Raw genomic sequence first — 14,155 nt, 5'->3', positions numbered from 1 at the left:
GACTTGGAAACATGTCTCAGTATCCTAAGTTTCTTTCCTACAAGTAAACATTTCTAGAAAAATCTTTACAGAAAAGGGACTACAGAACTGAAAGCCCTGGAAACAAAAGCTGCATAAGGGATTCCCCAGGGCCTTTCATTACATCTCAGGCTGAACCCAGTCCATCTGTCATTTGCTGTCTGGCTCCAGCTCTGGAGGTCAGGGCAGGCACCCTTGGCCTCCACAGCAGCCTGGGACCCTCGTCTAATTCCCTCTGTGGCCAGGACTGCAGCCAGCACCCAGTGCCCTGGAAGCAAAGACATAAGGAACCAAAGCCACTCCTCATTCATGCCTCACACCCAGGGGCTCCAGGGGCCCAAACTTCCCATTTCTTTATAGTCACCTGAGAGTAAACCTATTAAATTGTTCAAGATTTCGAGGGCCAGAGAAAAGTTATCCAAAACTAAGTAAAGTCTCCTGGAAGCCATTCAGTGGAGAACATCCACGCTCTGGCTTCCATCCAACTATCCATTCAAATTTAGCACCCAGGGGCACTCATTTGGGAATCACAGTGTCCCTGGACTCAGAATCATACACATGGCAGGTCTTTTGTCCTCTTTCTGGGCCTCAGATTGCTTAATAAAATACATTTCAAGTGTCTTACTCCCTCTGCATGTGACAGACAAGCAGGAACTTTAGCTTTTATATAGAGAAAATCCACTAAAAGCAAAAACCTATTTGTATTAATTTGTTTTCCTTATGATAGTTCAGGAAAATAACTGCCAAGAATAATGGTCCCAAATCCTCTAAATCTGAGTCTGGTCTGAATGTGCAATGTATGAGGCCACCCCCGCATCCACCCCCACGAACACACCAATCCCAGAATGCACTGGGCTCCTGAGACTACAGCTGGAGGCAGCTGGCACATCTCAGATCTTAGGTTTCACCAAAAAGTGCATCAAGTGGGAAATTTCAGCTGGGTGGGGACTGTGGGTGGTTTTTCCCTCAGACTGGGTGTGTGAGAATGTGGAGGTGTCCTTTCCTCACCATCCACCAAGCTAAGCTTTCCAATGCACAGACAAACGTGAAAAGAATCTCCCTTTTCTAACACCCTGTTAAACCCTGGGAAATTGCCCACCTGTGAAAAAAAAAATGTCCTTGGCTTTTTGTTTGTTTTTGTCTTGGGTAAGCCCGCCTTCAAGTGCCGCCCAGAACACACCAATCATTTTTGCCGTATGTGTCTCTTAAAACTGTTTTTTTCACTATGAAGCTTGACTAGTCAGGACTCGATACTAAGATTTTCAGCATTGAAACTCGGAAAGTAACTCATGTCAGACGGGCACACGCCACAGTCCCTGTATCCTTTTTGGTGATTATCAACTGAAAACAGTGATGATGACCCAAAAGAGGATAGTGATGCAAAGCAAACACAGTTATCTCCCCAAATGCCCCACTGATCTACCACCTGAAAGGCAGAGGGGCATATTAATTTCTCAGAGAAATCAGAGTATTACTCTGGTTAAATATCAAGTTATGTTACGTGACATTCTGAAGAAAACAAAAATAGACAATAGACAATACAAAGTGTGACAACTTAACTAATAGTAGTAACACTGTGTACAAATTCAATTTTATCCTCTGGGCTTCAGAGAAGGCAGGAGACAGACCAATAACAAAAAAGGATCTCTTCCTCTCAGGAAAATGCCCACTTGTGAATTTTTACTCAGTTCCAGGGGAACTACCTTCATAGCTCCTTACACAGGAAAGGGGCAGTTTTCCTGTCACATTGGTAGGAAGAGCTAGTCTAGTTCCCTAGGTTACAAAGGCAGTGAAAACCGGCAGGATTACCTGGGTAAGGACCCTGCCGCAGCAAAAAGACTCTGGACCCAAACAATAGGTATTGATAATTTAAAAGAGTACATTACAAACGATGAGGGACACAGACTTATTCCATTTTTGCTTTTAAAACGACACACATAACTAATATCCCTGTGGGTCAGAATTCTAGCTGTCTTCCTAGTCTCATGAAAGTGTGCACCACGTTCCCAGCACACACCCCCTGCTTCACTCCAGGCCGGTCACACCAGTCTCACCCCGCTCCTCCTAGAAAGTCTGCCCTATGTGCCAACCTCTTTCCTGTTGGAGAAGAAGCTGTTCCTCCACCCTCTCAGCTTCTGTGGCTCTGGAGCCTGTGGACTGAACAGACAAAAGAGAGATTAGGAACAAAAATTTCCACCAGGCCAACCTGAGGACCCAATCTGCTTTCAGGGCATGGGGCATGCAGAGCTAAAAGTGCTTATTTTAATGTCCCATGACTCCAATCAGATTGATAAAATTCTCAATTTCATGACTATCTAAGCTTAATGGGAAGTCCTAGGGGGGGGGAAACATATTATAAACTGAACACTGAAGGGATAGCCTTTTCTCATTCAGCCATGTCTCACAAACCTGTTATTAGAGGCACAGGTCACAGACTGCCCCCTCCCCCCTGCATGTCACCACAGTCACCATTCCTTGAAAAGAGACAGAATTTCCTTGTTCCTTTATGGTTAAGGTAAGTAAAACACAGCTTAGACATCTAGGTGTATGTAGGAAAGAACTAGTTTAAAAGATAAGGAAACATGTGATTGTCAAGAAGTTCTTACTCATATGAGCTAAATTAGACTAGGCAATAAAGAAATTCAAATCTTATAAAGGACACCAGGAAACTGAAATTGCTTCCAATGACATAAACATAATAGGGGAAAAAATTAAAAAAAAAAAAAAAAAAACCAAGCAAGTGATTGGTTGCACTCTCCTTATACTTAAGAGGAAAATAATACCAAGGTGGGTATGCCAGACTTTTTGCTTTGCTGCCAGTTGTAGATATGTAGCTACTTTCAGCCTCATAGAGCAAATCAATAGATCAACACTTACTGTACTGATTTGTTATTTACATTTCTAATCCAAAGGGTAAGAGAGGACACGCTCCATTTTGCTGAGCATATTTATGAAACAAATTACCAAAGAAAATGGGCTTCCCTCGTAGCTCAGTCAGTAAAGAATCTGCCTGCAATGCAGGAGACCCAGGTTCAATCCCTGGGTCGGGAAGATCCCATGGAGGAGAGCATGGCAACCCACTCCAGTATTCTTGCCTGGAGAATCCCATGGACAGAGGAGCCTGGCAGGCTACAGCCCATGGAGTCTTGAGTCGGACACGACTTGGCAACTAAATCACCACCACCAAAGAAAATACCCTCAGCTGAGGCTGTCCTAAGATTCAAAACATCTCTAACTGGCATGGTTACCTACAATCATCCCAACTAGATTTAGATTTCTAATCCAAATCTCTCCTCAGAAATGCAAAGAAAAGCCAAGACACCTGTTACACTTAGGTTTGGTTGCAAGTCATAAACAAAACACTGTGACTGCAATAGCATAAACAAGATAGATGGTCATCTCTCTGTCTGAAAAGAGCCTAGGAGCTTGCAGCCCAGAGGTGATTCGTCTGCACCTAGAAGTCCTCAGGAACCCCAGCTATTCTAATACATGGCCACACCTTGCTGTAACAGACTAGCAGGTGCTGTCTGTCTTCATCCAGGCACTCACGCACCCTCCACAAGAGGGCGAGGATCGACGCTGGAGTAGGAAATGAGCTGTCTCTACCAGATCCAAATCCTACCAAACACATAAAAGGGATCACAACATGCCGCCCCCAATTATGCCACTTTGGCAGAAGAATTCTCCTTGAGCGGAAGGCAATTGAGAAAAAGCAGACCCAGGAAAAGCTCTCTGCTCATCTCCCATCAGCCTAAAAGCTTAACTTGCCTTGTGAAGAGGTCCTCCTCTCTCACACCCAGAAGGAAAGAACCACCTTTATCACCAGAGCTTAAGACAGCACCCAGACGAGTCCGCAGAAACTAAACCTTACTATTGACAGATAACCCTTTCTTCCATTGTTTCCCCGTATACTCAACATCCCCAAATTTACTACCCTTAGCAACTCAGACCCCCTTAACTTCATCTTTTCAATTCGCCACCATTCACTGCCCTTTGTTAAAATGGAACATAAGTCCCCAACAGTAACTACTTCTTGGGTTTCCACTTCATTTGTAAGAAGGCCTCTGTGTACATGCGTTTTAGTTGCTCAGTCATGTCCAATTCTTTGGGACCCCATGGACTGTATGGACTGTAGCCTGCCAGGCTCCTCTGTCCATGGTGATTCTCCAGGCAAGAATACTGGAGTGGGTTGCCATTTCCTTCTCCAAGGGATCTTTCCAACCCAGGGATTAAACCCAGGTCTCCTGCATTGTAGGCAGATCCTTCTGAGCCACCAGGGGAAGTCCCCTCTGTGTACATAAAATGATATTAAAATTTGCATTTCTTTTCTTCTATTAATCTTTTTCTCAGTTTAATTCACAGGGCTCAGTGAAAGAACATAAGAGTGAGGAAGAATTTTTTTTCCTTCCCCACACATACAAATAGAAGTCAAACCCTCCACAGAGCATCCATTTATTTCTTCATTCAACAAACATTTACTGATTCCATACTATGTGGGAGGAGAGACAGAAAACTTGGTTAAGCTCTGCAAGGTCCTGCCCTCACAGAGCTTTCCTTTAGTGAGAGAAGCAGACATTAAACAATTACTGGGGCAGCGCTTCCTGGTGGCTCAGTGGTAAAGAATTCTGCTCATGCCAGAGACACAGATTCAGTCCCTGATCCGGGAAAATCCCACATGCCCCGGAGCAACTAAGCCTGCAAGCCTCAACTACTGAAGCCTGTAAGCCTAGAGCCACTGCTCCTTAACAAGAGAAGCCACCACAATGAGAAGCCCATGCACTGCAACAAAAAAAGTAGCCCCTGCTCGCCACAACAAGAGAAGAGCCCTCAGAGCAATGAAGACACAGCAGAGCCAAAAAAAATTAATTAATTAAAAAAAAAATTACCAATGCATCAGAACCGTGGGGATGCAACAAGGAGATCTAACACTGGGGTGAGAAAGATCATATGAAACTTTCTGTAACCTAACCTTCCTTATTGTTTTTAAGGAATAGACTAAAAAAGAAAAAACAAACCAGAAGTAGATCTTGTAAGTTCAATCACAGCCCTGAAGTGATTTCCTGTAGTGACTGACTTGGAGCCACAGAACGGCCAGCACTAAGCTGCTTAATGGTAAACAAAGGTCAGCCAGGGAGACTTCGCTGGAGGAAATCGGTCGTCCAGTTAAAAAAAAAAAAAAAAAGCCTCTTTTGTTTCTGGAAGCTACTAAAAACCCAAGCCCGGCAAGTCATTTGGGCAACACAGAGGGAACAATTGGGCTTTCCCCTTTTTCAGAGGATGCACTTTATGGAGACGAATCCTGCTGGGGGAGAACAAGGGCAGCCCACTGACTTGGTTCTTTATAAAGATCCGGGACTGGGGGGATGGCGTGACTTCAGCCACTTAGCCAGAGCGGCACGCAGACTGCGGCATCTTGACCTGGGAGGGAGGGGGCCCTCGGTGGTGCAAAGGCTCTGAGCGGGCTGGGAGGGAGGCAGGGGGGATATCGGCAGCAGCCAGCTCTCTGCTTTGATGAGCAAGAATAAAATGAAATCCCTCAAGGAGGAAAGGAGGGAGTGTGGTCATAAGAAAGTCCTTGTTACATGTGCAGAGGTCAGAAAATACAGTGGGGAACGCAGACTCAGCTTACCTGTGTTCATACGAGAGGCTGGAATGATCTGCCACTTACTAGGCAGCTAAGGCAGACTGCCGAGGTAGGCTCCTTGTGCAGGGCAAACTAGGAGAATAAAAAATTCACTGGGTCATTCCTACAGAGTCTACAGCCTGAAGCTGTACAAAATTTCCTGGTACTTTTTCCTCAGAGGTTCTTTTCCATTTCAAGAGGTTAAAATCATTTGATCACTCTGTTTTGGCATAGCTAGAATCTGGATTTAAAACACCAGGAAACACTGCAATGATTATGCAGAATTCTTTTAAGTTAGGCCAGGTCATTAAGTCAAGAAAAGAAAGAAAAACCTTCAGTGAATCATCTTTGTTATTCTTACCACAGTTTGTTACATTTTTTAAATGAATAACTGAGGGAAGTAATATAAAACTGACAAGTTGCAATTCAAAAGAAAGCAAGATGCATCCCTGAGACACTGTCCCCTCCTGTTATCCCCATAAAAGACAAGGCCATGTGTCATCTCCTCCCCCAAGAAGAACACAGGAAGAGACGGTCTCATAGTCCTCTCGTGAGGACTCTCTCACAGGCTGTTTGAGATTATGAGCAAAGAGCATTTCCTGGCTCACAGCTGAATGTCCTCATTTTAATTGCAAACTCAATCCCTAAACTGGAGAAAATGTCTCTTTTCACTCAGAAGACTTTTTCACAGCTGAAAGCCAATTGGAATGAGTTCACCAGCTCAAAAGGAGAGATTCAGTGGCCTGGCATGTGGCTCACTGCAGTCCAAGATCAAACCAGCTCCAGTCACGGTTCTTGGGTTCCTCTCAAGAGTCCTAGGTTGACTTCCTTAAAGGGACTCTGAGCTCATCAGAGCACTGGCAATCCCACCACAACAGGAGTAGCCCAGTCTAAGGAGCATCTTTCTGACCACACACGAGACTATGCCCATCCTCCCCACTCCTTTCCAGATACGGGTCTATGCTGACAGCCTAGGTCTAGACCTGCCAAACAGGGGCTAACCGCCACACTGTGCGGTCTCTCCGACCCTGTTTGTCAAAGGAATGACCTTTGAGTCAGAGGTGACCCCCATCAGTCCAGATCTCTGAGCTTCTCTTAACTAAATCAGTGCCCCTGGGCTGGCCCAGACCAGCTCCACACAGAATACAGGGAGCTCCACCGCTTCTTCCAGTATCACCATGCGTCTATTACACTTTACCCAGAAAGTTCTAACATCTGACATCACACTCGTATTTTACAATAGTGCTGGGAAAAGTACTGGAGGAAGATTATGCCCATTTAACAGAGGAAGACATAGGCCTCAGAAGAGATGTGGTTTTCCCAGTGTTACGAGGCACAGAGTTGAAAGTGGAATCCTGCCCTTCTGACAGCCCTGATTCAAAAGATTAGAAATCCACTGAGCCACATCAGAAAATGCAGTTCACATCTGGTTCTCAGCCTCTCTTCTTTTTCCTACTTCTCTTTAACCAGCAATGACTTCTCCGGGTACCCATTTTCCACTTGGCTGTTGGCTCTCTACAGGATCTCCTGTCTTTGTCAACTCTACCTCCAACTATCCCATTTGTCGAAACTCATCTCTTCCACCTCCCATTCTGTTCTAACCAACTCTGAAATTTCCCTGACTGGCTGCTTTTGGAAGCTGATGACTTCTATTTTTTATGAAGGGTCATGACGAATAGCCCTAAGTAATGATAGCAGAATCTAAATGAATTTCTTCATTGGCTGATCATCAGAGCCTAAGGAAGTAAAATGACATGTGACAGAAGACATTCTGCAGAGTGGGCAGAAGGGAGTATTTTTAACAAATACTCTGGTAGAAGTTGCTAATTTTCCCCCATTAATCATTTTGTCCTCTCTCAACAGAACACCCAAGTTGTGTTGGAGTACACAGCTCCCCAAAACAAAGGTTTGTTTCTCAACCTCCCACTCAGCTGTATATGCTTTGTGACTAAGTTCTGCCATGTGATGTGACTTGTTGCAATTGACAAGTGCAACTTCCTGGTCACACCCTTAAGTGGAAGAGTGCCCTCCCTTACCCAAGTATGTGGTAGTGATGAGTCATCTTTCATCAAGCAGAACGATCAGAAGCTTCAGGCCCAGACACCAGGGGGTCACCAGTCCACCCTGGACTACCTACATCTGGACTGCTAAGTAGGAAAGAGATTATTACCTTGTCAAGCTTTCATTCTCTGCAGTCTGTGAAAGAGAAGCTAAAATCACGTCCTAAATATGGGCCTTGACTAGAAGTCTAGAAGCTGTTTTCATTCTTCTCGGTATAAACACTGCCTTTAGCTGAGAAGGGTCAGACTGGGGCAAGCATGATTCACCAGAGCCCAAAGAATAAAGCCTCAGAACCTTTGGCCTGGAAGGAAATGTGTGAAACTTGGAAAGATCATCTGAGCTGTGGCTCACCTGTGGTTAACTGGCATGCACAGCCTCCTTCCAAAAAAATTTAAATTCGAATTTTTTTCTGAAGGCTAACACCTAAGTATAAATCAAGCACTTAGCTAATTTTGGCCCGTGGTCACCACATGGCCCAGCCTATTCATTTTACAGATGAGAGAGCTAGGGCACAGAAAGTTCAGATTACTCCTCTAAGAACATTCAGCCTCTTAGAAGCAGAGCTGCGCTGAGGACACAGGGGCTCCACCTCCCAGACCTGCGCCACCTATACATCTAGCTGAAGCCCCAAGCATCTCAGCTCCCAGACAAGCAGGCAGGGTCAGGGACAGCATCATTTTCACTGACTCAGGATTCAACATTTAAGGAAAGGTCAGAGACACTACCTTGTTGAGCCTTCATTCTTTGTAGTCTCTGTTACAGGAGCTAAAATCTACTCTGTCTACTTTATTTCTTCCAGAGCAGTTCAGTCCTAACACCATTAGGCATGGAGAAGATTGTCCCCATCTGGGGACAGCTATGTATAAGATGCCTGAGTTGGCTGAGAAGGACATCCACATGGGAGATGAGACCAGCACCCTCAAAACCAGAAGCAGGTGAGGGAGGTGTCCTCAGAAAGATGGGAGATTAGTTACTCCAGTGAGAAATACATCAAGGGTAATGAGTAGTTTCTTGCTATCAGAGTTGCAAATACCAAAAGAGAAATAACTAAAATGAACCCTGTGATGCTGGGCTGGATGTGGAAGTTCTGATGTGAACTCCTAGCTCTCAGTATAAGCAGACAGATTCAGAAGTAAACACAGAGGTACCTGTGTATACAGTTGACCCTTGAACAACACATTAGTTCACTAACCCTCTGCGGTCAAAAATACACATATAACTTAAAGTTGGCCTTCTGTATACAAGGTTCTGATCCTGCAGATTCAACCAACATATGACTGTGTAATATTGTAATTCTGTTGAAAAACATCTGAGCCTAAGTGGACCAGTTCAGTTCAGTCGCTCAGTTGTGTCCAACTCTTGCGACTGCGTGAACTGCAGCACGCCAGGCCTCCCTGTCCATCACCAACTCCCGGAGCTTGCCCAAACTCATGTCCACCGAGTCAGTGATGCCATCCAACCATCTCATCCTATTATCCCCTTCTCCCCCGCCTTCAGTCTTTCCTAGCATGAGGGTCTTTTCTAATGAGTCAGCTCTTTGCATCAGGTGGCCAAAGTATTGGAGTTTCAGCTTCAGCCTCAGTCCTTTCAATGAATATTCAGGGTTGATTTCCCTTAGGATGGACTGGTTTGATCTCCTTGCAGTCCAAGGGACTCTGGAAAGTCTTCAACGCCACAGTTCAAAAGCATCAGTTCTTCGGCATTCAGCTTCATCGTCCAAATCTCACATCCATACATGACTACTGAAAAAATCATAGCTTATGTAGACTAGACAGACCTTTGTCTGCAAAGTAATGTCTCTGTGGGCCAGCGCAGTTCAAACTCGTTCAAGAGTCGGTTGTACATGTATTTCCAAGCTCTAGCCTCTGTAAGGACCTAGCAGCAGTGATATCTTGTGATGATATCACCAGTCATACCTATACCAGATCTTGGCTTCCAAATATGATTCATTACTATGTTTTTGGCTGTGCTTCGTGGCATATAAGATCCTAGTTCCTTAACCAGGGTTCAAACCTATGCCTGCTGCAATGGAAACAGAGTCCTAACCACTGGACCACCAGGGAATTCCCCTAAATATGGTTCTTGACTAAAAGGAATCAGAGCTCCTGGGAGAAACAGCTGATATCAGAACTGGGATAGGTTAAGTACAAGAACAACCTGAGACATCTTGTTTCAAAAAGCTAGGAAGTGCCTGAAGAACAAGGACACATTCAAAAGACACAGAAGCCAGCTCGAGGGGAACTCTGCTGGCCAAATCAGGGACATCAAGGTACACTGTGAGCATCCAAAGAAGTAATAAAACAAATGGACTATGACTTACTGTATAAAATAGGAAAATAGATGAGACAGCTAAGTGGATAAAAGAAAGTTTAAGGGAGAACTGAACACACAGGTAGTTTCAAAGTACCTCCCCACAAAAGACTGTAATTTACAAACGAGAAATAGTTCACAATGAAAAAAGCTGATAGACACCACTCTGGTCAAGGTATCAGTGGTAATGAGTAATAAGACAAAATGCAATCATGCACCACCTCATGGGACGCAGTCAGGGGAACATGACATCATTTCTGCAATTGTAACTGCTGAAGCTACACAACCCGAACCTAATCATGAGGAAACACCAAGGTGAAGGTCACCCTGCAAAGTACAAAGTCTACCTACAAAGTCTGCAGTTTCCAAAGTATCAAGGCCATAAACGTCAAGAGACGAATGGAAACTAAGTATATATGACATGACTCCCTTTGCTAGAAGACTCTACTGGGTCAAATGAAAAGATGAATGGAATCAGAGTATTAGTAACGTATCAATTGTATATGGTTACATAGCAAAATGTAGTTTGTGGGAAATAAACGCTGAAGTACTTGGAGCTGATGTGGAATCAGGTCAACAACACACTCTCACAGTTTAGAGGGAGGAAGTTACTTCCATCTTTAAGTTCATGATTATATAAAAAATAAAGAACATTACAAAAGAAAAAAGAAAGATTAGCGATTGAGAAACAGGCAGGGAAGGACGCATTGCTAGAGCTCCAGTTTCAGGGGCTACAACTCCCGTCACCAGACACTAACTTTTGGGGCCAAAATGCTTGGGTGCAAATTTCAGTCCCATCGTGTATCAGCAATGAGACTTGGGGAAAGTTGCTTACCCCCTCTCTGTACCTGTTTCCTCATCAGTAAAATGAGGATCGTAATAATTTGTAGAATTGTTGAGAATTAAATGGGTTTATACTTAAGTGCTTTGAAAAGTGCCTGGATCACAGTTTAAGTAAAACACAATGTCCCCTGGAGTTGTTAAAAATGGAGTAAACTCACACATATGCTCACTACGGGGAGCAGGAGGAGGAGGAAAAAGAATCCTTTTTTAATGTAAAAGACACTATTCTGTGATTATAGCCATTGTTTTTGCTCTGACACTTCGGGCCTTATGTTTTACCTAAGCACAATAATCAACTGCAGCAAAGGTGATCTGTGTAGTTATCAGATGGAGGAAGGGAAGACGGGTAACCAATGGTGCTGGAATGAAAAGCAGTTCAGAAAAGCCCGGCATTGAGTTTAACACAAAACCTTTTCCATGGTGACTTCCTGGATACCTCAGAGTCCGAAAGAATCACTCCCCTGCCAAACTGAGGCGCTTGCTCTGATCAACAGCACCACCTGCAGGGCAACACCGTGAAGGCAATTTGATAATACCTGATTCCTGGCGAGAATTCTCTCATGGAAAACCCTAGAAGTGCCAGTGAAAAGACCAATACATCGCAAACGCTGAGGAGTTACTGAATCTGTCCTCCTATTTTCACACCTAATCTACCCAGGGGAGAAAACTGCCTCTGCAACAGTTTACATGTAAGGAAAGAGGAAAAAAATCAAACTGACAACTAAAATCGTAAATTATATAGGAATAAATTTTGCTAAGAATGATAAATATTTGAACAGATACCGTATACCTAGATTTTTTAAATGAGTACTATAAATTGGTTCTTTCCTACTTATAAATTTGCGATTCCAATAAACATTTCAAAGAACTTCACTTTTCAAAAACCAATGCCTCTAAATTTCTTTCAGGAAAACACATTTAAAAAAATTTTTTTAAGTGCAAAGTACAGAACACACCCTAATAAACATTTACTGAGCTCTTACCATTGACAGGCACTATGTTACTTTTGTAACATTTTTTAAAAATCTTTATGATCGTTACTGTCCCATTGAGTGGAAATGCTAATCACAGCTGCTCAGGTCCACTGTGGAGGCAGGAACTCGCGCAATATGGCTACAGAACTCAGAGAGGGTCAGACAGTCACAGAGGGATTCAGTGTAACCAGTAAGTAACCAGTAATCAGCACCACAGGCCTAGGACTCCCAGCACCTTAAACATGGCCAGAAATAATGCATACACAAACAGATGTACATTTTAACTTCTACGGCTAAAAATATGAGTAAATTTTATTAAGCCAGTAATAAAACAAAGAGGGCCATTTAAAGGCAAAATCTTTTAATAAATGTCACAGCAAAAAATGTCCTTGTTGCTAGAAAGATGTAGAAAATGGAATTAGTTTCAAAGAAAACTTTTGCAATCAGTTTGACTTGACTTTTATAACCTAAGATTAGAGCTGCTGGTATTGGAGATTATTATTTCAAATTGGCTAGCATGGCATGGCTTCAGGAGATACACAGGAAGATGGAGAACCTCCTTACATACCTGGAGAGAAATTATAAATGTAAAAAATTTAAAATTAAAACACCAACACAGCTTGTGTTTCAGAATACTTGTTAAAAAAATAAAATGCTTGGAAAAAAACTGGGTATAAAAAAAACATTTCAATCACTATTAATCTCATATAATTCCACAAAACGTAAACAGCCAGTTACTACATGGTTCCTAAAAATGTTTTAAAATAGTGCTTTATTTTCTATCTTCTATAGAATATAGAATATTCTATATGTATAATATAGAATATTATATAGACTATATTCTATAGTCAGGGCTACAAGACCTAGCACTGCAACTTACAAAGAAAAACCATGGCAAGTTTTTTTTTTTTTAAAAAACAAATGCCCAAACAGTAATTTTCTCAAGCATCGGCTTGTATTAAAAAGTATGTATATATCAATACAAGGTGATTTAGTCTATTCTGAACTTCAAAACATGGAAGAAAACTTGGCTTTCAGCACAATCATTTCATGAGATGTTTAAAAGGAGTCCCTAGTTCAATAATGGGAAACAGACAAGTGTGCGGGTATGTGAGCTAGGGAGCGGGGGTGGTGGAAACGGGATCAAGAAATGGAGGATTTCAAGCACCTGATTCTCCAATATCATTTTTTCATTGGCTTTCATTTTTAATCAAAGTTATATATCCTCTTGATTTAAAGAGACAAACAGCTCTACAAGACCTGTTATGGAAAACAGCAATGCCTCCTTCTCCATGTCCCTTCCCCCCCACCAATTTACCTTCTCCTGAAGCAAAGATTTTTTTCAGAATTTCCTATCTTTATAAGCCTACATTGGTATTTCCTGTTTTATAACTTTAGACATTGCTCCTCCACCACAGAACATAAACTGCCTGCTTTTCTAACCTACTCTCAAACCCTGAACTTCTTCTGCCAACATGCTCTCAAAAGGTTTATCACCATGTTTGGCTTAATATTCAAGGTTGACCACAGCTTTACCTAGATGAACACTAGTCACAGCTGGGCCATGGAACATGCAATGAATACCGGTCCTTCCCTGACAAGTTTATAATTGGTTGGTCTTTTCATTTGCTTGCTTCTCTGTCATAACTCAACCACAAACTCTTTGCCCGTTGTCTAAATCTCTCCAGTACACCCTGACACATCAGGTCTTGTACAAACATCACCTTCTTCCAAGACTTCTGCCCAGTCCATTCTGGAAGGAGTCAAGCTGGTGAGTAGCTGCTACCCATTAGGGGGGTGAAGGCTGCCAGGAAGATGGAACTGCAGGAGCCAGTGTGCGCTTGGAAGGGCCCTTGGCTGAACCACTCCAGGGGCTGCTGGGCAGATTCTCAAGAGAAGGAGGCAGATGCTCAGCAAAGAGAAAGTGAACTATGCCGAGGTCACTGCAAACACATGCTGCTACACACTTGGTATTCTCTAAGAGCAAACCTAAAGGCAATTACAGAAGCCTAACAGCTAAAAAGGATGGTCTGAGGTTGCCTAAGAAATCCAGAGGTGCTTTGCGTAGAAGTCCAGTCATCCACAGGGGCAGGTTCTAGGTCGGGCAGGGGCAAAATCCCCATCTGTCTCGCAAATTTCTTCTGTGGTGACACAGGTGATCCTGAGCGAGAGAAGCTGTGACGGTGATGAATGCCCTCAGGCATCTTAAACAGCAAGTCGATCACAAGCATGACTGTGCTATGGTCCTCCATAAACAAAGGACACTCTCTTCAATCACACCCTTTCCAGGGTGTGAGGGTGATGTGATCAAGCCCGCCACTGATTT

The 14,155-nt window shown here is 43.3% G+C and overlaps 1 protein-coding gene across 1 annotated transcript in view; it reads right to left on the bottom strand.

Moving 5' to 3' along the window:
* Nucleotides 1–5,657: 5,657 nt before the first annotated feature.
* The window catches only part of ALDH7A1 (aldehyde dehydrogenase 7 family member A1), a 43,813-nt gene continuing 35,315 nt past the window's right edge, over nt 5,658–14,155 (bottom strand). Inside the window, exon 17 of the mRNA XM_061150879.1 lies at nt 5,658–5,734. Within this exon, the coding sequence (XP_061006862.1) occupies nt 5,694–5,734 (41 nt within the window). The 3' untranslated portion in view covers nt 5,658–5,693. The remainder of the gene's footprint in view (nt 5,735–14,155) is intronic.

The sequence above is a fragment of the Dama dama genome, chromosome 9 (genome assembly GCF_033118175.1).
Source record: "Dama dama isolate Ldn47 chromosome 9, ASM3311817v1, whole genome shotgun sequence".
Classification (NCBI taxonomy): Eukaryota; Metazoa; Chordata; class Mammalia; order Artiodactyla; family Cervidae; genus Dama; species Dama dama.
Note: the sequence above shows the minus strand (reverse complement) of the source record. Positions and strands in the feature narration are given on the sequence as shown.